Source organism: Patagioenas fasciata, chromosome 1 (genome assembly GCF_037038585.1).
Source record: "Patagioenas fasciata isolate bPatFas1 chromosome 1, bPatFas1.hap1, whole genome shotgun sequence".
Taxonomy (NCBI): Eukaryota; Metazoa; Chordata; class Aves; order Columbiformes; family Columbidae; genus Patagioenas; species Patagioenas fasciata.
The window spans coordinates 189,225,827-189,248,416 of record NC_092520.1 but is presented as its reverse complement, the minus strand read 5'-3'; the positions used below and the strand labels follow the sequence as shown (position 1 = coordinate 189,248,416).

Here is a 22,590-nt window from a genome sequence, read left to right as displayed (position 1 = left end):
TTTTTCCTGTCGCTGAATGACACGTGTGAGGTTTCTGTGTCTGCACCCATGTTTTCCGTGTCCCATCAATGGAAAGGAAAATACTCCTTGACACAAAACACTTGCAGAATTGCAGTCGTAGAGCTGTTGGACTGTTTTGTGATCATTCGCTATAGCAGACCGGATTTGGCTTTTGAAATAATCCTCTTAGAAAGCAGAATTCAGCTCTTCAAAAGGACTAAGTATTTTGATTTTGTTCTTTCAACAAGCCTGACCTTATTGCTTCACATGAATTGTCCTAGTTTTGTGATTATTGTTTTTTAAATCCAAGGTGCGTGGTGGGAAGTGTGTGTTGTCCATTTCTGGTATACTAATACAAATGCTATATGATGAGGCAAAGTGAATGTCAGGTATCATACTCTTGATGAATGAATGGTTTCAACTAATACTTAGTTGTAAAAACTGCTGATGTTGAATGGAGTAAAAGAGACCTTCAATTAAATAAAATAACATTTTTCAAAACATTTTTTTTTAACCTCCAGGCTTTTCAGAGAAACCCAGCAATTCCCAGGTACGTATTAGTTCATGTCAGATTGCCTGCTTGTTGTCCTCATTAAATAGTATGTGGTTACTTTGAAATTGGCTTATTGTCATTGGATTGTGTCTTTTATAGCTGAAGACTCCAGAATCTGCTTTGGAAATGAAGGAAACCTCTCCCAAAAAAAGGCAGCAGGATCCAGGTAACATTCACTTTATGTGGTTCTGGGTTTCGCTTCATAATCTTTCTGGATAGGAGTATTAAAGAAAGCATCTGATTTATTTGTTTTGCAGATCTGTTGGAGGAATTAGGTTTAGGAGATGCAGATGATACTGAAGGTGTTCATAGCAGTCTCTGTAGTGTTTTGGGTTTTTTTATGGCCAGACACATTGTACTGGCAGGTTTTTTTCCTAATATTAAATTAATGGTTCTAGCAAGGTGTTCTGGGAAAAGAAGGTCTACTGAAATATGCCTCTGTGCATGTGTGTGCTCCTCCTCTGGTCTGCCGTTCAACGCTGCAAATACCCTTCCATGTTGGTGGGCTTCCTCCTCTATACCTGCTGTCATCTCCCCTTTTCAGGGGAGTCCTGAAGTTTGCTTTCCTTCCAGTTTCTCAAAAAAACCCTTCCTGATATTTGTGGTTCCCCGAGCACGTGCTGTAGCTGATTCTGGGCTAGGGATCTGCAATTTAAGCTGTCCAGGTGCTACAGGTGAGACAGAAAGGATCATTCTTGGGCTCATCCTGTAGCTGTACGTAGCAGGAATGATTAATTACGTGGCTTTTCTCTACCTGTCTGGCAGTTGCTTTGGAACGTGTAGCAAATACATTCCTTTGAGGCTGGAAACTGCCCAGCAGGTTGAGAGGCAGGGGAAGGAAGCGGGGAAGAGAGACAAGGTGGGAGGAAATGACAGTGTCAGCGTGTTGTCAGGAGTTCTCTTTTTTTGGAAGCAAGGATAAAAGTGAAACAGCTAGTTGGTCCACTATAAATCGGAGGGAGGATATATGACTTTAATGGTTTTTTAGTTTCCTTGTTTTAACTTTTATTGATTTCCATATTTACTATTGAGATGAGTTTTTAAGAGTTGCTACATTCAGCTATTGAAAATATAAATGACAGAGGGGTGAACAGATCTGTCAGCAAGTAAGTGAACTTGTATCTTTGAAGTATAGAATACAAATGGTTCCAAATCCCTTGGCATCCTTGCTTTAGGGGGATAAAAAAAGTACCATATTTCTTTTGGTAATAATAGAGATTAAACTTCTCCCTAGGAACAATCTCTCCCTCTCTGTCTCTCTCTCTCTCTCTCTCTCGTCTTGCTCTTCCACTCCTCCTGTCACTCTTCACCACCTCTTGCTCTCGCTCTTCTTGTCTCTCTCATGTCTTTGCAGTGGGTAAGCAAGAGCAGGTCCTCTTGTGCCCTTTATTTTGTGGTGATAGTGTTTTTGTAAGATGCATAGAGGTTTGTTAAAAGTTGTTCAAGCATGAGTTCTCGTTTTGTCTGTATTACACAACAATGTGAGATGTAGCCCCATAGCGGATCATTACGTTATATATACTTTTGCATAATATTACAAGCACAGAACAACCATCTTTTTCGTAGCTCGTTTCATGTCAGCTACTTTTCTGTGTGTCTTTATTCGTTTGTGCCATGTTAGTGTTTACCCATGTGTTATCTTGAAGATCAAGTGTTAAGAAGTACACGTGACAATTTCTTTCCAACTTTTACGGTTGGATTTTGGTTTTAAGCAATTTAGATTGCTTCAGCAAAGCATCACAGTTGCTGCGGCACAAATACGTATGACTCTAAAAGGCCTGAATGCCATCCTTCACAAGTTTCTTTCATAAATCTGGAAAAAAGGTGCAGTATCTTGCACAACTGAGTGTTCAATGAGAGATTAGATTTCCCGTTCTATTTACTGTGTTACTACTCATAAGAGCTTATTAAAATATATTTTTGGGTCAATAGTGTTGGGTCAGTTTGGGTCAGTAGTGTTGTTCCTATGTTTTCTGCATAGAAGAGTAGCTGCTTTGCACTGTAATCTGCACAAAGTCACTATGGAAGACAATTGATGAGGAGGGAAATCTCAGGGGAGAGAGGAGTGGTAAAGGCTAATTGGAGAGAGCACTAAAAGTCACATGAGTGAATCCTGAGTCAGTTTTACCTAATGGAGTAGCTTAAAAGAGCTAAAAGAAGATAGTTTCATCTGACCAGGAACCCACTGAGACTGAACCTTTTGTTTGTGTGGTGGAGAAGAGATTTGGATGTTAATGCCCTAAGGCAGAAACAACTTTTGCGTGTTTGGGGTGTGTTTGAGCTGTGAGCCCATACTCTGTGTTTCGGAGGCAGTGCTTAGGTGTTGAGCATCTGGGAAGGTGCAGGGTAGCACCCCTCTGTCCAGGAAGAGCTTTCTTGGTGGCACTAAAAAACGAGCATTATTGCTTGATGATTTTAGTGTGAGGATGTTTGGACAGTGTTTCTACGTTGCCTCCTGTGCAGCGGAAAGTATTAGTAAATGCCAAATTCTGGAGCTGTAGGCTGGAGAGCAGGTGACCTAAACTCTGTGTCTCACCGGACTGCAGCATGCAGGAGTCTCTTCCTGAATTGGGTTGGGTGTTGCTTGTAGCTGTGTAAGCTGTTGTGCATATCCATATTTTGCTGCAAAGGAGGCAAGAGGAGGTGGCAGTGAAAAGGAGATACCATGATGTGGCCAGGTGTGAAGAAACACTCACTTCTTAGGTTGTCCTTAGCAAGAGAACCGCTGCGCGTCTTTTGGATGCAGGGCTTGACCGATGGGGAAAAGCAGAGTGAACTAAAACCACTCAGTGTCTCACTTGTTACCTCATTTGTAGGTGACCTGCCAGCAGAGGGAGCAGAGGAAGATAATGATTCTCCCTGGGATTCTGAGGTACTGTCTGTGGAAGACTTGGGGGTCCCCACTAGAAGGGGTGCACGGAGGGGAGGAGTAAGATCCAGAGGCACTTGAGAGCTTGCTGTTGCCTGGAGCCCTAACGCTGATAAGGCTGATTTCTTCTACTGCTTCTACTCTATGTTTGTAACCAGGGCCTGGCAGGATTGTTGCTTTTTCACCATGCAGCCCTACTCTGCTGACCTGGTCAGTGATTTCCCTTAGGGTCTATAACCTAGATGGTTAACTGCTTCTAATTGGATCCCCTCTACCTTTTTGTAGGTGTACTCCAGCCCTTTTTGGAAGTAATGTTAACCAGATACCACAGATCCTGGCTGTATTTGCCCTTTTAGTTCTGTCTGTGGTAATAGGCGGGCTAGAAGGAATCAAGCAGGGTCTGTAGCTAACCCCCTCTGGCTTTGCTTGTGAGAAAAAAACAAACTCTTTCCTACCCTCTTCTTAAAAATACAGGACTAAGGACTAAATTTTTTTTTTTCTTTTTTTGGTGGGGGGAAAACCTGAGTTTCTGTAAGCTCTGCCTTGCTAGTCTTCATTCAATCCAAATTGCCCTTGTGGTTGGGAGTATCGTTGTATTCCCTCACCATGCAGGATGCGTGCCTAAGAAACATAAGCACAAACTTGAATGTCAGCTGCTAGTTCAGTACGGAAGTTGGATCACCACAGACCTGCAGCTATTGGTTCACAGCCCACGTCTTGAGTTGCCATGTTAGTTTTCTTTTCTGGCTGTCCAGTTTCTCAGTGTGACAGAGTAGTTTAGATGAGTTGTAAGGTTTTTGCCTAAGACCTGAAAACACACACAACTGTTGTGGTTTTCCAGTATAGTACATCTTGGCGTGTCCTTTCCTGGGGTCTTATAAAAGGTTTTTGTACCTCTAATATACTTGATACCATGCTGTGCAAGTTGGCTTTTTGCATAGAAATGAGTTGAAAATTGCATTTGTACTGATTGTCATGCATATGTTTTAGATTGTAGAGTCGGATTGTGAAGGTATGAGGCAAGTATCGTCCGGTGTGTTTCTCCCAGCTACAGACAGACATGGAATATACTCCAAGATTGTCTCAGAGGAATGCAACAACGGTAACTTCCTGGGGGACGAGATGTTTGTCTGTAGGCATTTATAGACTAAAGTGAACTTTTAGCAGTGTCTGTCTTAGCAATGCTGTTACGATGCGGGTGCATGCTATAGCAATGAAGTGCTTACTATTTGAATTAACACCAGTAATCATAGCGCTTGCTGACCACTTTGTAAAGGAAGTTGTCTTGTTTGCATTATGTGTGTTCTTTGGATGTGTTTGTATTCTTTTGGATTCAGGTTCTTGTTGCATGATGATGAAAGTGTATGTGGTTTAGGACTGACTTGTCTGAACACTTAAACGTTATTGGATGCTAATGCATCAGAAGAAATCTGTGATCCGGCTAAACATTTTTTCCCCCAGCTAAATTTTTGATAGCTTTCTGTTTCGCTTTGCCTAAGAGCTAAAATGGGACCGAAAGTTCAGGTTTTGTTGCTAAGGGTTTCTGCCTGTATTTTGTGATACTGTCTCTCTAGCATCTTGAGCATAGGATGGCAGGGAAGTTTTGCTCTTGGGGTAGAACTCTCTCCAGAAGAACTTCTCCTTTACCAAGTGGTTTGTCGATCCTGCTTCTAGTATAGGTACAACAGGACAACTGAAGAAGCTAATCCAGTTGGAGTTTAGTAAGCTACAAGCCAAACTTGACAAACTCCTGGGAGCTTGTAAACCTACTTGTTGAGTAGTTGTCGTGGAAGTCTGCTTTGTGTGATTCCACTAAGGCAGGTTTAAAATCCCTGTGGAAAGGGGGTGAAAGGCCATTATGGTAATCTAAGGTGTTTCCATAGTGCTAGACCACCAAGTTAAGTGAAATCAAATACCGGTTGCTTTTAATGTTGGTTTTTTTTTTTTAATACAAAAATTTTGCTGTGGAGCCGTTCATAGTAACACTTCACAGACTCATTTCATGAAAGGATTCAAACTGAAAGAATTAAGCAGAGGATTTGAGAAACATAGGTGGGCCACTAGATTGTGTGGGTTTCAAAATGATTTAATGTTGGACAAAATTGAAAGAAAAAATGAATTGGGAACTATACTATGAATGCAGATTACAACCAAACAACACTTGTTTGTTTCCTTGCAAGCTAAACCAGAACAATTTGATGAGAACTAGCTTGATTTTTGTTTTTTTTTTTATATTTTGTTTTTCCTGTCGCTGAACGACACGTGTGAGGTTTCTGTGTCTGCACCCATGCTTTCCGTGTCCCATCAATGGAAAGGAAAATACTCCTTGACACAAAACACTTGCAGAATTGCAGTCGTAGAGCTGTTGGACTGTTTTGTGATCATTCGCTATAGCAGACCGGATTTGGCTTTTGAAATAATCCTCTTAGAAAGCAGAATTCAGCTCTTCAAAAGGACTAAGTATTTTGATTTTGTTCTTTCAACAAGCCTGACCTTATTGCTTCACATGAATTGTCCTAGTTTTGTGATTATTGTTTTTTAAATCCAAGGTGCGTGATGGGAAGTGTGTGTTGTCCATTTCTGGTATACTAATACAAATGCTATATGATGAGGCAAAGTGAATGTCAGGTATCATACTCTTGATGAATGAATGGTTTCAACTAATACTTAGTTGTAAAAACTGCTGATGTTGAATGGAGTAAAAGAGACCTTCAATTAAATAAAATAACATTTTTCAAAACATTTTTTTTTAACCTCCAGGCTTTTCAGAGAAACCCAGCAATTCCCAGGTACGTATTAGTTCATGTCAGATTGCCTACTTGTTGTCCTCATTAAATAGTATGTGGTTACGTTGAAATTGGCTTATTGTCATTGGATTGTGTCTTTTATAGCTGAAGACTCCAGAATCTGCTTTGGAAATGAAGGAAACCTCTCCCAAAAAAAGGCAGCAGGATCCAGGTAACATTTACTTTATGTGGTTCTGGGTTTCGCTTCATAATCTTTCTGGATAGGAGTATTAAAGAAAGCATCTGATTTATTTGTTTTGCAGATCTGTTGGAGGAATTAGGTTTAGGAGATGCAGATGATACTGAAGGTGTTCATAGCAGTCTCTGTAGTGTTTTGGGTTTTTTTATGGCCAGACACATTGTACTGGCAGGTTTTTTTCCTAATATTAAATTAATGGTTCTAGCAAGGTGTTCTGGGAAAAGAAGGTCTACTGAAATATGCCTCTGTGCATGTGTGTGCTCCTCCTCTGGTCTGCCGTTCAACACTGCAAATACCCTTCCATGTTGGTGGGCTTCCTCCTCTATACCTGCTGTCATCTCCCCTTTTCAGGGGAGTCCTGAAGTTTTTTTTCCTTCCAGTTTCTCAAAAAAAACCCTTCCTGATATTTGTGGTTCCCCGAGCATGTGCTGTAGCTGATTCCGGGCTAGGGATCTGCAATTTAAGCTGTCCAGGTGCTACAGGTGAGACAGAAAGGATCATTCTTGGACTCATCCTGTAGCTGTACGTAGCAGGAATGATTGATTACGTGGCTTTTCTCTACCTGTCTGGCAGTTGCTTTGGAACGTGTAGCAAATACATTCCTTTGAGGCTGGAAACTGCCCAGCAGGTTGAGAGGCAGGGGAAGGAAGCGGGGAAGAGAGACAAGGTGGGAGGAAATGACAGTGTCAGCGTGTTGTCAGGAGTTCTCTTTTTTTGGAAGCAAGGATAAAAGTGAAACAGCTAGTTGGTCCACTATAAATCGGAGGGAGGATATATGACTTTAATGGTTTTTTAGTTTCCTTGTTTTAACTTTTATTGATTTCCATATGTACTATTGAGATGAGTTTTTAAGAGTTGCTACATTCAGCTATTGAAAATATAAATGACAGAGGGGTGAACAGATCTCTCAGCAAGTAAGTGAACTTGTATCTTTGAAGTATAGAATACAAATGGTTCCAAATCCCTTGGCATCCTTGCTTTAGGGGGATAAAAAAAGTACCATATTTCTTTTGGTAATAATAGAGATTAAACTTCTCCCTAGGAACAATCTCTCCCTCTCTGTCTCTGTCTCTCTGTCTCTCTGTCTCTCTGTCTCTCTGTCTCTCTGTCTCTCTGTCTCTCTGTCTCTCTGTCTCTCTGTCTCTCTGTCTCTCTGTCTCTCTGTCTCTCTGTCTCTCTGTCTCTCTGTCTCTCTGTCTCTCTGTCTCTCTGTCTCTCTGTCTCTCTGTCTCTCTGTCTCTCTGTCTCTCTGTCTCTCTGTCTCTCTGTCTCTCTGTCTCTCTGTCTCTCTGTCTCTCTGTCTCTCTGTCTCTCTGTCTCTCTGTCTCTCTGTCTCTCTGTCTCTCTGTCTCTCTGTCTCTCTGTCTCTCTGTCTCTCTGTCTCTCTGTCTCTCTGTCTCTCTGTCTCTCTGTCTCTCTGTCTCTCTGTCTCTCTGTCTCTCTGTCTCTCTGTCTCTCTGTCTCTCTGTCTCTCTGTCTCTCTGTCTCTCTGTCTCTCTGTCTCTCTGTCTCTCTGTCTCTCTGTCTCTCTGTCTCTCTGTCTCTCTGTCTCTCTGTCTCTCTGTCTCTCTGTCTCTCTGTCTCTCTGTCTCTCTGTCTCTCTGTCTCTCTGTCTCTCTGTCTCTCTGTCTCTCTGTCTCTCTGTCTCTCTGTCTCTCTGTCTCTCTGTCTCTCTGTCTCTCTGTCTCTCTGTCTCTCTGTCTCTCTGTCTCTCTGTCTCTCTGTCTCTCTGTCTCTCTGTCTCTCTGTCTCTCTGTCTCTCTGTCTCTCTGTCTCTCTGTCTCTCTGTCTCTCTGTCTCTCTGTCTCTCTGTCTCTCTGTCTCTCTGTCTCTCTGTCTCTCTGTCTCTCTGTCTCTCTGTCTCTCTGTCTCTCTGTCTCTCTGTCTCTCTGTCTCTCTGTCTCTCTGTCTCTCTGTCTCTCTGTCTCTCTGTCTCTCTGTCTCTCTGTCTCTCTGTCTCTCTGTCTCTCTGTCTCTCTGTCTCTCTGTCTCTCTGTCTCTCTGTCTCTCTGTCTCTCTGTCTCTCTGTCTCTCTGTCTCTCTGTCTCTCTGTCTCTCTGTCTCTCTGTCTCTCTGTCTCTCTGTCTCTCTGTCTCTCTGTCTCTCTGTCTCTCTGTCTCTCTGTCTCTCTGTCTCTCTGTCTCTCTGTCTCTCTGTCTCTCTGTCTCTCTGTCTCTCTGTCTCTCTGTCTCTCTGTCTCTCTGTCTCTCTGTCTCTCTGTCTCTCTGTCTCTCTGTCTCTCTGTCTCTCTGTCTCTCTGTCTCTCTGTCTCTCTGTCTCTCTGTCTCTCTGTCTCTCTGTCTCTCTGTCTCTCTGTCTCTCTGTCTCTCTGTCTCTCTGTCTCTCTCTCCTCTTGCTCTTCCACTCCTCCTGTCACTCTTCACCACCTCTTCCTCTCGCTCTTCTTGTCTCTCTCATGTCTTTGCAGTGGGTAAGCAAGAGCAGGTCCTCTTGTGCCCTTTATTTTGTGGTGATAGTGTTTTTGTAAGATGCATAGAGGTTTGTTAAAAGTTGTTCAAGCATGAGTTCTCGTTTTGTCTGTATTACACAACAATGTGAGATGTAGCCCCATAGCGGATCATTACGTTATATATACTTTTGCATAATATTACAAACACAGAACAACCATCTTTTTCGTAGCTCGTTTCATGTCAGCTACTTTTCTGTGTGTCTTTATTCGTTTGTGCCATGGTAGTGTTTACCCATGTGTTATCTTGAAGATCAAGTGTTAAGAAGTACACGTGACAATTTCTTTCCAACTTTTACGGTTGGATTTTGGTTTTAAGCAATTTAGATTGCTTCAGCAAAGCATCACAGTTGCTGCGGCACAAATACGTATGACTCTAAAAGGCCTGAATGCCATCCTTCACAAGTTTCTTTCATAAATCTGGAAAAAAGGTGCAGTATCTTGCACAACTGAGTGTTCAATGAGAGATTAGACTTCCCGTTCTATTTACTGTGTTACTACTCATAAGAGCTTATTAAAATATATTTTTGGGTCAATAGTGTTGGGTCAGTTTGGGTCAGTAGTGTTGTTCCTATGTTTTCTGCATAGAAGAGTAGCTGCTTTGCACTGTAATCTGCACAAAGTCACTATGGAAGACAATTGATGAGGAGGGAAATCTCAGGGGAGAGAGGAGTGGTAAAGGCTAATTGGAGAGAGCACTAAAAGTCACATGAGTGAATCCTGAGTCAGTTTTACCTAATGGAGTAGCTTAAAAGAGCTAAAAGAAGATAGTTTCATCTGACCAGGAACCCACTGAGACTGAACCTTTTGTTTGTGTGGTGGAGAAGAGATTTGGATGTTAATGCCCTAAGGCAGAAACAACTTTTGCGTGTTTGGGGTGTGTTTGAGCTGTGAGCCCATTCGGAGGCAGTGCTTAGGTGTTGAGCATCTGGGAAGGTGCAGGGTAGCACCCCTCTGTCCAGGAAGAGCTTTCTTGGTGGCACTAAAAAACGAGCATTATTGCTTGATGATTTTAGTGTGAGGATGTTTGGACAGTGTTTCTACGTTGCCTCCTGTGCAGCGGAAAGTATTAGTAAATGCCAAATTCTGGAGCTGTAGGCTGGAGAGCAGGTGACCTAAACTCTGTGTCTCACCGGACTGCAGCATGCAGGAGTCTCTTCCTGAATTGGGTTGGGTGTTGCTTGTAGCTGTGTAAGCTGTTGTGCATATCCATATTTTGCTGCAAAGGAGGCAAGAGGAGGTGGCAGTGAAAAGGAGATACCATGATGTGGCCAGGTGTGAAGAAACACTCACTTCTTAGGTTGTCCTTAGCAAGAGAACCGCTGCGCGTCTTTTGGATGCAGGGCTTGACCGATGGGGAAAAGCAGAGTGAACTAAAACCACTCAGTGTCTCACTTGTTACCTCATTTATAGGTGACCTGCCAGCAGAGGGAGCAGAGGAAGATAATGATTCTCCCTGGGATTCTGAGGTACTGTCTGTGGAAGACTCGGGGGTCCCCACTAGAAGGGGTGCACGGAGGGGAGGAGTAAGATCCAGAGGCACTTGAGAGCTTGCTGTTGCCTGGAGCCCTGACGCTGATAAGGCTGATTTCTTCTACTGCTTCTACTCTAAGTTTGTAACCAGGGCCTGGCAGGATTGTTGCTTTTTCACCATGCAGCCCTACTCTGCTGACCTGGTCAGTGATTTCCCTTAGGGTCTATAACCTAGATGGTTAACTTCTTCTAATTGGATCCCCTCTACCTTTTTGTAGGTGTACTCCAGCCCTTTTTGGAAGTAATGTTAACCAGATACCACAGATCCTGGCTGTATTTGCCCTTTTAGTTCTGTCTGTGGTAATAGGCGGGCTAGAAGGAATCAAGCAGGGTCTGTAGCTAACCCCCTCTGGCTTTGCTTGTGAGAAAAAAACAAACTCTTTCCTACCCTCTTCTTAAAAATACAGGACTAAGGACTAAATTATTTTTTTTTCTTTTTTTGGTGGGGGGAAAGCCTGAGTTTCTGTAAGCTCTGCCTTGCTAGTCTTCATTCAATCCAAATTGCCCTTGTGGTTGGGAGTTTCATTGTATTCCCTCACCATGCAGGATGCGTGCCTAAGAAACATAAGCACAAACTTGAATGTCAGCTGCTAGTTCAGTACGGAAGTTGGATCACCACAGACCTGCAGCTATTGGTTCACAGCCCACGTCTTGAGTTGCCATGTTAGTTTTCTTTTCTGGCTGTCCAGTTTCTCAGTGTGACAGAGTAGTTTAGATGAGTTGTAAGGTTTTTACCTAAGACCTGAAAACACACACAACTGTTGTGGTTTTCCAGTATAGTACATCTTGGCGTGTCCTTTCCTGGGGTCTTATAAAAAGTTTCTGTACCTCTAATATACTTGATACCATGCTGTGCAAGTTGGCTTTTTGCATAGAAATGAGTTGAAAATTGCATTTGTACTGATTGTCATGCGTATGTTTTAGATTGTAGAGTCGGATTGTGAAGGTATGAGACAAGTATCGTCCGGTGTGTTTGTCCCAGCTACAGACAGACATGGAATATACTCCAAGATTGTCTCAGAGGGATGCAACAACGGTAACTTCCTGGGGGACGAGATGTTTGTCTGTAGGCATTTATAGACTAAAGTGAACTTTTAGCAGTGTCTGTCTTAGCAATGCTGTTACGATGCGGGTGCATGCTGTAGCAATGAAGTGCTTACTATTTGAATTAACACCAGTAAACATAGCGCTTGCTGACCACTTTGTAAAGGAAGTTGTCTTGTTTGCATTATGTGTGTTCTTTGGACGTGTTTGTGTTTTTTTGGATTCAGGTTCTTGTTGCATGGTGATGAAAGTGTATGTGGTTTAGGACTGACCTGTCTGAACACTTAAACGTTATTGGATGCTAATGCATCAGAAGAAATCTGTGATCCGGCTAAACATTTTTTCCCCCAGCTAAATTTTTGATAGCTTTCTGTTTCGCTTTGCCTAAGAGCTAAAATGGGACCGAAAGTTCAGGTTTTGTTGCTAAGGGTTTCTGCCTGTATTTTGTGATACTGTCTCTCTAGCATCTTGAGCATAGGATGGCAGGGAAGTTTTGCTCTTGGGGTCGAACTCTCTCCAGAAGAACTTCTCCTTTACCAAGTGGTTTGTCGATCCTGCTTCTAGTATAGGTACAACAGGACAACTGAAGAAGCTAATCTAGTTGGAGTTTAGTAAGCTACAAGCCAAACTTGACAAACTCCTGGGAGCTTGTAAACCTACTTGTTGAGTAGTTGTCGTGGAAGTCTGCTTTGTGTGATTCCACTAAGGCAGGTTTAAAATCCCTGTGGAAAGGGGGTGAAAGGCCATTATGGTAATCTAAGGTGTTTCCATAGTGCTAGACCACCAAGTTAAGTGAAATCAAATACCGGTTGCTTTTAATGTTGGTTTTTTTTTTTTAATACAAAAATTTTGCTGTGGAGCCGTTCATAGTAACACTTCACAGACTCATTTCATGAAAGGATTCAAACTGAAAGAATTAAGCAGAGGATTTGAGAAACATAGGTGGGCCACTAGATTGTGTGGGTTTCAAAATGGTTTAATGTTGGACAAAATTGAAAGAAAAAATGAATTTGGAACTATACTATGAATGCAGATTACAACCAAACAACATTTGTTTGTTTCCTTGCAAGCTAAACCAGAACAATTTGATGAGAACTAGCTTGATTTTTGGTTTTTTGTTTTTTTTTTTTTTATTTTTTGTTTTTCCTGTCGCTGAATGACACGTGTGAGGTTTCTGTGTCTGCACCCATGCTTTCCGTGTCCCATCAATGGAAAGGAAAATACTCCTTGACACAAAACACTTGCAGAATTGCAGTCGTAGAGCTGTTGGACTGTTTTGTGATCATTCGCTATAGCAGACCGGATTTGGCTTTTGAAATAATCCTCTTAGAAAGCAGAATTCAGCTCTTCAAAAGGACTAAGTATTTTGATTTTGTTCTTTCAACAAGCCTGACCTTATTGCTTCACATGAATTGTCCTAGTTTTGTGATTATTGTTTTTTAAATCCAAGGTGCGTGATGGGAAGTGTGTGTTGTCCATTTCTGGTATACTAATACAAATGCTATATGATGAGGCAAAGTGAATGTCAGGTATCATACTCTTGATGAATGAATGGTTTCAACTAATACTTAGTTGTAAAAACTGCTGATGTTGAATGGAGTAAGAGAGACCTTCAATTAAATAAAATAACATTTTTCAAAACATTTTTTTTTAACCTCCAGGCTTTTCAGAGAAACCCAGCAATTCCCGGGTACGTATTAGTTCATGTCAGATTGCCTGCTTGTTGTCCTCATTAAATAGTATGTGGTTACTTTGAAATTGGCTTATTGTCATTGGATTGTGTCTTTTATAGCTGAAGACTCCAGAATCTGCTTTGGAAATGAAGGAAACCTCTCCCAAAAAAAGGCAGCAGGATCCAGGTAGCATTCACTTTATGTGGTTCTGGGTTTTGCTTCATAATCTTTCTGGATAGGAGTATTAAAGAAAGCATCTGATTTATTTGTTTTGCAGATCTGTTGGAGGAATTAGGTTTAGGAGATGCAGATGATACTGAAGGTGTTCATAGCAGTCTCTGTAGTGTTTTGGGTTTTTTTATGGCCAGACACATTGTACTGGCAGGTTTTTTTCCTAATATTAAATTAATGGTTCTAGCAAGGTGTTCTGGGAAAAGAAGGTCTACTGAAATATGCCTCTGTGCATGTGTGTGCTCCTCCTCTGGTCTGCCGTTCAACACTGCAAATACCCTTCCATGTTGGTGGGCTTCCTCCTCTATACCTGTTGTCATCTCCCCTTTTCAGGGGAGTCCTGAAGTTTGCTTTCCTTCCAGTTTCTCAAAAAAACTCTTCCTGATATTTGTGGTTCCCCGAGCATGTGCTGTAGCTGATTCCAGGCTAGGGATCTGCAATTTAAGCTGTCCAGGTGCTACAGGTGAGACAGAAAGGATCATTCTTGGGCTCATCCTGTAGCTGTGCGTAGCAGGAATGATTAATTACGTGGCTTTTCTCTACCTGTCTGGCAGTTGCTTTGGAACGTGTAGCAAATACATTCCTTTGAGGCTGGAAACTGCCCAGCAGGTTGAGAGGCAGGGGAAGGAAGCGGGGAAGAGAGACAAGGTGGGAGGAAATGACAGTGTCAGCGTGTTGTCAGGAATTCTCTTTTGTCGGAAACACTGTAATTTGCACAAAGTCATTATGGAAGACAGTTGATGAGGAGGGAAATCTCAGAGGAGAGAGGAGTGGTAAAGGCTAATTGGAGAGAACCCTAAAATTCACCTCTCGATACTAGCTAGAGAACAGGCAGAGTAAAAGTTGGGGCATTTTCATCTTTTGTATGCAGAGAGAAGTCTGGGTGCTGGCAGGTCTGAGTTTATCCAGCTTTCAGGCACATACAGTTGACCAGAAAACCTTCTTCAGTCTGTGTTGCGCTGTATTCCTCAGAAAAGGTGTCACAGCTCTCCTGTATCCACAAAATTCTTCATCTGTCTTTTAAGCAAAATGGTGGCGTCCATGTTACTTGCCGGAAGTGGTCACACCTAGGAAGTCGTATGGTAGGAAGCTTCATGCACATTGCAGTTTGTGACTTGAATGGAAGCTGGAGTTCTGTCTATCTGAGAGATTGACTACCTCCTGCTGAACTTCGAGTGGAGAGGCTTCCAGGTGTAGTAGAAACTCGGAGCACACTGGTGTGTCTAGACTCTTCTCATTCTAGGAGATATTGTTATCACTCAATATGCTTATGTGCAAATTATCAACATACTGGATGCCTAGTTATGCCTAATCTGTGCCCAGTTCTGCTCTCTTGAGTTCTTTTTGTTTTGTTTTCTGAAAGCGTGTTACAAATTACTGTGATGTTGATGCAGATACCCCTCTTGAATTTCATCAGGCTTCAATGCTTCTGGCCACCCTTCCCAATTAGCACTCCAAAAGCTGTGTGCTCGGTGAGGGGGGAACTTGCTGGGTCCAGTTATCCAGCCACGTCACAATTCTAGGAAGAGGGACAAAGACCCATCTACAAAAACTGGGCATAGCTGTTGGAGGAAATGAAGATGTTGACCTCCGGATTATAGAGGTTATTTGTATAGAAGCTAAGTGTTTACTTATTCCAAGCATCCTGGTATTGATAATTTATAACACTCCCTACGGTACCTTCTGTGGTGCTATCTACAAATGGTCCTTGACTACCTGCACATCTGTCCTTTATTTGTATTGCTGGTTGGAGCCTTCATTTGCACCAGCAAACAGCTTGGTACTGGGATATCTATAAGCATCAGTAGAGGCTAAATCTACTCTGCAATCCTTAAAAACAAGAAAAAGTCAAAAGTGTGTGTTTTCCTTATGGAATATTATCCTTAGATAATCAAGTATCATTGTTATTATCTTTAATACCTGACAGATTGTCTGAAATACATTATAGTCATCAATAGTTCATCAACAGATCATCATAATAACTCTGACATAAGTGCTATCAGCCTGGTAATGACTAATGTGTGTTGGGAAATGCCTTATGTTAAAATACCTAAAAAATAAATTTACAAAAAATCCAGGAAATTGCATCCACCAGTGACTGAGGTGGGAGGAGAAGATTTTTATTTCACGCTGTGTAACCTGAGGTTAGGATTGACCTCTGGAAACCTGTATGACTGACTGAGGAGCTTAGGTTCCCAATTCAGACATACAAGTTGTGACTCTAAGTTTCTATCTAATGTAATTCCTTTCAAGAAGCGGAACTTGCAAAACGAGTCACTTAAAGCAGAAAATGCCAGAAGTGAGTTTGGCCCTGTGAGTTATTAATACCGGACCCTTTTGTATTCTTATGACAATACCTATTTTCTCCCTGTCTTGATCACTTTCACTGTAGGAAGAATACTGTGTACCTCTTTCGCAGTGAAGCTTTGTTTATAGAAAGGCTGTTGTGTAGAAGCCGTAGAATTGTGGAGTGGGAAAGGAGGTGCAGAGTGCTCAAGATGAAAAGCCTCCACCTCTGTTTTCAGGTGCCACACTAAAGCTGCTGGGACTTGTTTCTTTCTGAATATTTGAGACTTCAGAGTGTTAAGTGTGCCTTCCACAAAACCAATGGCAATGAGTTGCCGCTTCTAAATTGTGTCTGGGACTATTTGGAGTCCAATTCTCAGATGTAACAAAGTTTCAAGGTAGACACCGCATAATGGGGAGCTCAGACTGAGTGACTGCTTCTAAGGCATTTGTGACTTGTCCAATATTCCTTAGAGAGTCTGGGAGAGGAAAGGTGAATCCAGTTTTCAACAGTACAAGCGAAAGGTTTCTCAACATTTCACAGGCCCGTCTTTCATTGTGTCTTACTTGTTTCTTCTGCAAGAGATGAGGCAGCAGTTTGACTGAAATACTCGTTCCAGATCCATGTCTAGAGACAGATTTGTTTCGTGTGTGGAGAAAAGCTGGGGCCTTACTAATTTCAGGCTGTGATTTTGTTGTTTGTCATTTTCTGTGCACAACACACAGGGAAGTTAAAATTGCTGGTGGAATGTAGCCAGTTGCTGCATAGCACACAGTGTGTCAGAGAGAAAGAGAGAGGGATATCACGCACCTTTAAGAAACAGGAATTTTGTTATTTGTGACCATGTATATCGATTTCTTTGGCACATTGTCTTTATATATTAAAAACTAAAATGCTCTGGAAGAAAGACATTCACACAGATGCATCTTAAATCTGTATGATGATACTTTTATCTCTAGGAGCTCACAGATTTGAGGGGATGTGTTATTTTGTGTTAAGATTTCTCTCACAAATGTGATGATTCAAGATGCACTCTTGGTGTAAATAACTAATCTTAACTCATGCTTGTTATAAAAGTGCTTCTATTTTTCACTGTAGGTGAGTGCTCGGGATCTACCTGTCGTATGTCATCATCAGCTGAAAAAGAAGACATCAAGGATGCCTTTGAAAATGATGAGATGCAGGTATGTAAAACAAAATACTTTGAATTAGAGTCTGAACTGGTTGATTGTATTATACACCAAGGTAAAAAAAAACTTACCAGTCAGTAAATAATGCTGAAGAGAGAGGCCTGTAGATGAAAGTTGTATTACAGTCTGAAGTAAATTTGGATACAGTCTTCCAAGGGTGGGGTAAAACATTTGTCATTATGATGGATGCTTGCTGTTATACTGACTTGTTTCCAGCTGGTTTGCTTATATTTTGACCAGTGTTCTTCCTTTTGTGCAGTGCTGATAAACAGTGCAGTCATGCATTTTTTCGCTATACAAAATGCACATTCAAGTGAAGAGAGAGATTAGTCTATTATATGCTTATCTGCTTGGTTAAACATGCCTGCTCTTCCTCTTTGTGAGAGAAAGATCAAGCAAAAACACTTGAAATATGGTGACCTTTCTGATCCTTTCTCTGCCTCTGCAAAATACGTGCTTGTTTGACCATGTTAATAAGTGTTTGAAAAGGTTGTGGGGTTTTTTCAGAGGACGTTCTAGAATAAGGCAGGCATCCTGTTCATGTTGGGCACACAGGACAGGGCTGGATAGAGAGGTCTGGAATCTTCTGTACCACCTCGAGCGACAGTGGAGCAAATTACTTCCATCCCACACCCAGGCACCATGAAAGAGGGACATGCTTAATTTTAACAGGCAGAGCACAGAACTGAAGCCTGCTGTAAGCTGGTAGTAGTTGGGCAATGAGCTTGGGAATGGAGAGGCTGAGACAAGTGGTGGCTGGTTGAGGTGCTCCTGCCCTTTTCTGAAGGAGGAATTTGTATAGAGGGAGAAAAGGGCCTGGCTAATGAGAAGAGAGAGTGAGGAGTTGGATGGTCTTAGCCCATGGGGACCCCAAGGCTGCATGCCCTGTTTCGAAGGCACCATGAACTAAGGAGACACATGGGGAGTGAGGGTGTTGGGAGGAGGGTGAGAGATGACTGGAGCAGTCAGAGCTATCGAGGAACAGAGCGTGGGGTCAGGGAGATGGGCTGGGGTGGACATGCGACAACATGGTACAGTTTCCATACAAGCTTGGGTTCCTGATTTTTTGGGGGATGAGGGAAGGAATGGACAGGTTTCCCTAATTAATGCTTCTCTTTGGAGCTTGGAATGGAATTTAATATTTCTGAATCTTGGGTGAAGATATAGTCCTAACTCTGCCAGTTCTCCATGTGGTGGACAGTGGAAAGCTTGTCATGTTCAGCCAGGCTGTATTAGCTTACCTGGCAGGGGACTGTAAAATGTCAGACAGCAGAGAATGGTGGAGGAAAGAGGGTGAGAAAATGTAGGCAGTTGTGATGAAAAATGGTAATAAAGCAATAAAATTGCATTTTGATAACTGCTACCACATACGGAAAGCAGGCAGGATAAAAGGTAAAAGCAACCTTAATGTCTAAATGAATCTAATCCAAGATCTAAATGTAGCTAGTCCAAGAGAAACTAAAGTAGGTCCTTGCATTTTTAAGAAAATGATGATTCAGTGAACCTTTAATTTAGTGTCACTCGATTTTTTTATTATAAAAATTGCTTTCAAACTTTCTTATTTCTGTTATTTCTGTTGAATGCTGAGTTTGCAACAGAAATTGCCTAGATTAACTGTAACTTCCTTTTCCTTGGTAATCTTTCTATCTGTACTTGTTTGCTTAAGGATAAATATATTTTAGAAACTATCAACTTGATACAAAAAACAGCACGTGAAAATCAGACTGACAAAGCAGAAATTCCACCTCAGGAAGCCCTAGTGGAAAATGAGGAAATGCACAGTGCTGGCAAGCAGTTAAGTCCAAAACCCTGGGAAGAAAGATACGAAAGAATGTGGGTTGAAAGTGAGAAAAGGGAATTGAAAACAAATTTTAAAAGTATTACAGCAGAGCTGAAGCAACTGTTTGGTGAAATTAATGAAACTCGAAAAACTACTTCCCTTGTGGGTGAAATGTCAGAAGAAGGCTTCAGTGAAGAAGTGAAGAGTTCTTGTGTTGTTTCATCTCTTGCAACAGAATCAGATAAGAGGTTAGAAAATAAAGGTGAATTTGGAGATCTTAAACTTAAGCGAGGTGGAAAAGTACCCAAAACGGAAATTGTAATTCCAAGTCTTGGTGTCCTTCCTGATCAAAATAACTTAAATGCAAATCTGGAAGGTAGCTGGAGTACAGATGAAGACGACAGCACAAACCATGCAGATAATATAAAGGTGCCTCTAGCCAAAGGAGAGGAAGAGAAAATGCCTGTGATGGAAATGGAGGAGAATGAAAATGGAAGTAGTAGGAATGTAATGGGAAGACCTGAATATTCCCCAAGACGTAACTTAAACACAAGTATTTTGGATGATGTTTCTAATATTCTTCCTAAAATACAATCTGTTTCTACAAGTGATGAAAATGCACTTTTTGTAAGAGAAAGGAAACTTGGAAAAGACTCTGGATTTAATGGTGATGTTCCCAGGGAGTGCCTTATCGACAATAATAAAAGAGAAACAGAAATTGAAAGTCTTCTTGCAAATGCTCAGCCGTTGTGTGGCACACTGAAAAAGAATCTTGATGAAGAACTAAAACAAGATATGGAAAGATTTAAGAGTAAGGTAGGAGTGCTGCAAATAGTATTCCTGGCTTTGGAGAAAGAGAAGGTACAGCTGCAAAAAGAGGTAGAAGTTCACCTGCCACTCCTTATTCTTTAGCCTTTCTCCATATCAATGGTCCTGTTCACTTCAGCTATTCATCATTAAGGGAAGATACTTTGTGCAAATTGGGTTTTGTTTTAGTGGAAATATGTTAGTTATGAATAAAGAGAGAAGTGGAGAGTTGTCCTTTTCCCCCGTTTTTGGAAAACAGTCTGTGTTACTGTTCCAGTTCAACAGTAGATGGCACTCAGTTCCAGTGTCAATAATTCTCACTTCTTTGTCAGAAAAAGAAATGTGCACAGTGACGTCAATTCTGATTCTGAATCAAAGAATGAAAATAGCTTCTGAACAGGGTCTTGAATGATATATTGATTTGCGGTGGTTTCTGCACGGTGTGTCTTCATTGTCCTTCACCAAAATTCCTGTCTGCTGTGAAACCATTTCTGCCTGTGCATGTGGGATCTTTTTTCTTTTTACCCTCATTAAGGAGACAGTAGCCCCGCACACTTCCACGTAATTTTTGTTGTTGTGTTTTTACAACTAACATTGGGCAGTCCTTCTAACTCTTTGTCCATCAGTAATGCTTTCACTTTTTGTTGTTCATGTTTTAAAAAACACTGTTGTTTTCTTTCTAAGGGGGGATGTTTTTGTTATCGCTTTAATCATGAGTGAATTCAAAGTACTTTCAATGGCTTAACACACTTTGTAGTGTAATTTTGTGAGAATGCTTCTCTGTATGAATTTTTTTTCTTTGTATGTGATTTCAGAAGTAAACACTGAATTACTCAGTCTGGAGTATGGTGTTTCTTCTGGAAATACTGAGAAATATATGCAGCTTAACTTTCTTTTTGTAGGTTGAGAAGGAAAAAAGCAGACAAAGATGTTTCAAAACTGAGGTGATGGCAAACCAGGAAGATCTTGATAAATTAAATACACCACCAGGCAACATTACTGATGAGCAAATGAAACAAAAGGTTACTCTAAGGAAGAAGGACTCTTCGAAAATTGAGACTGGAAACACTGCAGAAGTCAAAGACGAAAAGAATTTTTCATCTGAGAAGAGGTTGAAATGCATTAAGATGCCAATGAAAGGGTAAACTAAGGAAATAATATCTAATTTTTATTTGTAGTACTACTCTAAGTATCTTTTAGGTTTTCGAATATTGTAGTAGTTGAAGTAGTTTCCTCAATACTGAAAGGCATGCCGAGTAGTCCACTGCTTCTCAAAAATTTAAGAAAAAACAAAGGAAAATTAAAAAAAAAAACTAAGCTCATAATGGAGGTTCAAATGTATTGATTTATTGCGTGCTCAAAAGAACAAACAAATTCCTGCAGATTTCCTTGTCAATACTGAGGCAAAATGCATCCTCAAAACCAGAGCTGAAGACTTAAAAAATCCCTATTTATTTTTGTAGGAAATGGCCAACCAGGAAATAGGAACTTACAGTTTACTTTGCGTTCTCCCTTTTCTAGATTATTTTAAGTTGGTGTTTTCATAAAGTCCAGATGCTCTTTGTCAGGAAAAGGGAAAAGATATTACCAAACCAAGCTCAAAAGTTTGATGAAGGCACAGATATTTTCACGTAACCTTAAGCAGGAGTTTTTTTCTTGTCTGTCCTTCAAAGGCATCTCTGCTCTAGGTACTTCCTCTAATGGGGATATGAAATACGTTTCAGCTTACCTGAATCTAGCTCAGATTCCACATTTCTTGCTCATTCCTAGGGGAAGGTTATTAAAATACTTGAGTGTCTTCCAGGGTCTTTGGAGTCAACTCTGTATTAGTCATAGGTGTTCATCATCTCAGTTGTTTCTGGGCAGCATCTTAAGTACATCTGTTTCACAGGGCTTTTTTCTGTAAAGCTACTCAGTTGATGATCCTCCCTTCCTCTCTTCCTTCCTTTTTTCTTTTATAGTAAACCTTCCCTGAATGCCAAAGTTTCAAAGAAAAATAAAAGACAGGCTTCAAAGAAGAAGGCTGATAAGCAGATGAGCTCTTGCGCTGGGAATAATTTTCAAGTACTGGATGACAGCACTTCAAGTGAAACATCTCAAGATGAAAGAAGGTACTGAATATAAGGAATATTGTCAATAAAACTTATTCATGATAAAGGTTGACCTAAAAGCTAACAGTAAGTTTTGTAAACCTGAGTGCACAATGATTCTTATTCTTTCATATGACAATACTACCTGATGCCCTTTGTATTCAAAACCACTTGTTTTTAGCTTAGAGTGCTTTGAGCATACTAGCCAAGTTAATGATAAGGTCAGACGTGCACAAATTCTGAATAATTACCTGAGTGTGAGTGTGTGTGTGTGCATAAATATATATATTTTATCTTTTCCAAAAGAGAGAAGACTTATAAAAGAACAAAATTACTCTTCCACTGCAGGCATCTTAGTTCTTTCTGCCTTTTTAATTTTTTTTTTCCAGCTCTATCCCCTCCCGACTTTTTGCTCGCCCCAAAGTTACTGTTGTGGGAGGCAAAGTGAGAAACAGTAGGTGTTGACGCTGTCCAAGCACTGTCCAGCAACAGCTCAAGCATTGGTGTGTTATCAACACTGCCCTGGTCAGAAATTTAACACGCAGCAATGTGCGAGCTGCTATGAAGAAAATTAACTCCATCCCAGCCAGACCCAGTACACCAGAGAATCCAAAATTATGCTGCTTTGACCTGTAAGAGAAGGATTCTCAATACTGAAAAGAGCTAAACCTCTAGATCTAAATAGCAAATGCACATAACTCTGTATCTGCGTCTCTTTCTCTATATATATCTGTAGCTGTAAGGTTCCTGTCACCTTGGGTGAAGTGCAGAGAATAGTAATTTCAGCTATTTGCTTAGTATCTCGTGGCAAAAATAGCTTTCCAATAGACATAATACTACACAAATTTTTTTCAGTCTTCAACTCCATCTAACAAAATTCTTGTAATAATTTTTAGTTTAATTCACTACTGACATTAAGTTTCAGAACAACCTTAGATATTGTTCATGATGCAATATAAATATTCCAGTACTGAAATATGTTTCTGTTTTCCAGACCTGCAGCAAAACTAGGGAGTGAAAAGAACAAGGTAATGTAAAATTAATGTCTTGATAAATAGCTCGTGTCAGGTTTCAGTCACTT

General features: G+C 41.0%; 1 protein-coding gene across 14 annotated transcripts in view; it reads left to right on the top strand.

The window, feature by feature from the left end:
- Positions 1-22,590, top strand: part of ANKRD26 (ankyrin repeat domain containing 26) — a 71,558-nt gene that overhangs the window by 25,830 nt on the left and 23,138 nt on the right. For 12 of the 14 annotated variants that reach the window (XM_071803345.1, XM_071803343.1, XM_071803341.1 and 9 more), the window contains 15 exons: positions 522-550; positions 653-719; positions 3,370-3,425; positions 4,413-4,524; positions 6,183-6,211; positions 6,314-6,380; positions 10,288-10,343; positions 11,332-11,443; positions 13,113-13,141; positions 13,244-13,310; positions 16,741-16,826; positions 18,499-19,491; positions 20,322-20,560; positions 21,381-21,530; positions 22,504-22,537. In XM_071803345.1, the coding sequence (XP_071659446.1) occupies positions 522-550; positions 653-719; positions 3,370-3,425; positions 4,413-4,524; positions 6,183-6,211; positions 6,314-6,380; positions 10,288-10,343; positions 11,332-11,443; positions 13,113-13,141; positions 13,244-13,310; positions 16,741-16,826; positions 18,499-19,491; positions 20,322-20,560; positions 21,381-21,530; positions 22,504-22,537 (2,126 nt within the window). The remainder of the gene's footprint in view (positions 1-521; positions 551-652; positions 720-3,369; positions 3,426-4,412; positions 4,525-6,182; positions 6,212-6,313; positions 6,381-10,287; positions 10,344-11,331; positions 11,444-13,112; positions 13,142-13,243; positions 13,311-16,740; positions 16,827-18,498; positions 19,492-20,321; positions 20,561-21,380; positions 21,531-22,503; positions 22,538-22,590) is intronic. The other 2 variants (XM_071803342.1, XM_065836547.2) reach the window with 2 other exon arrangements.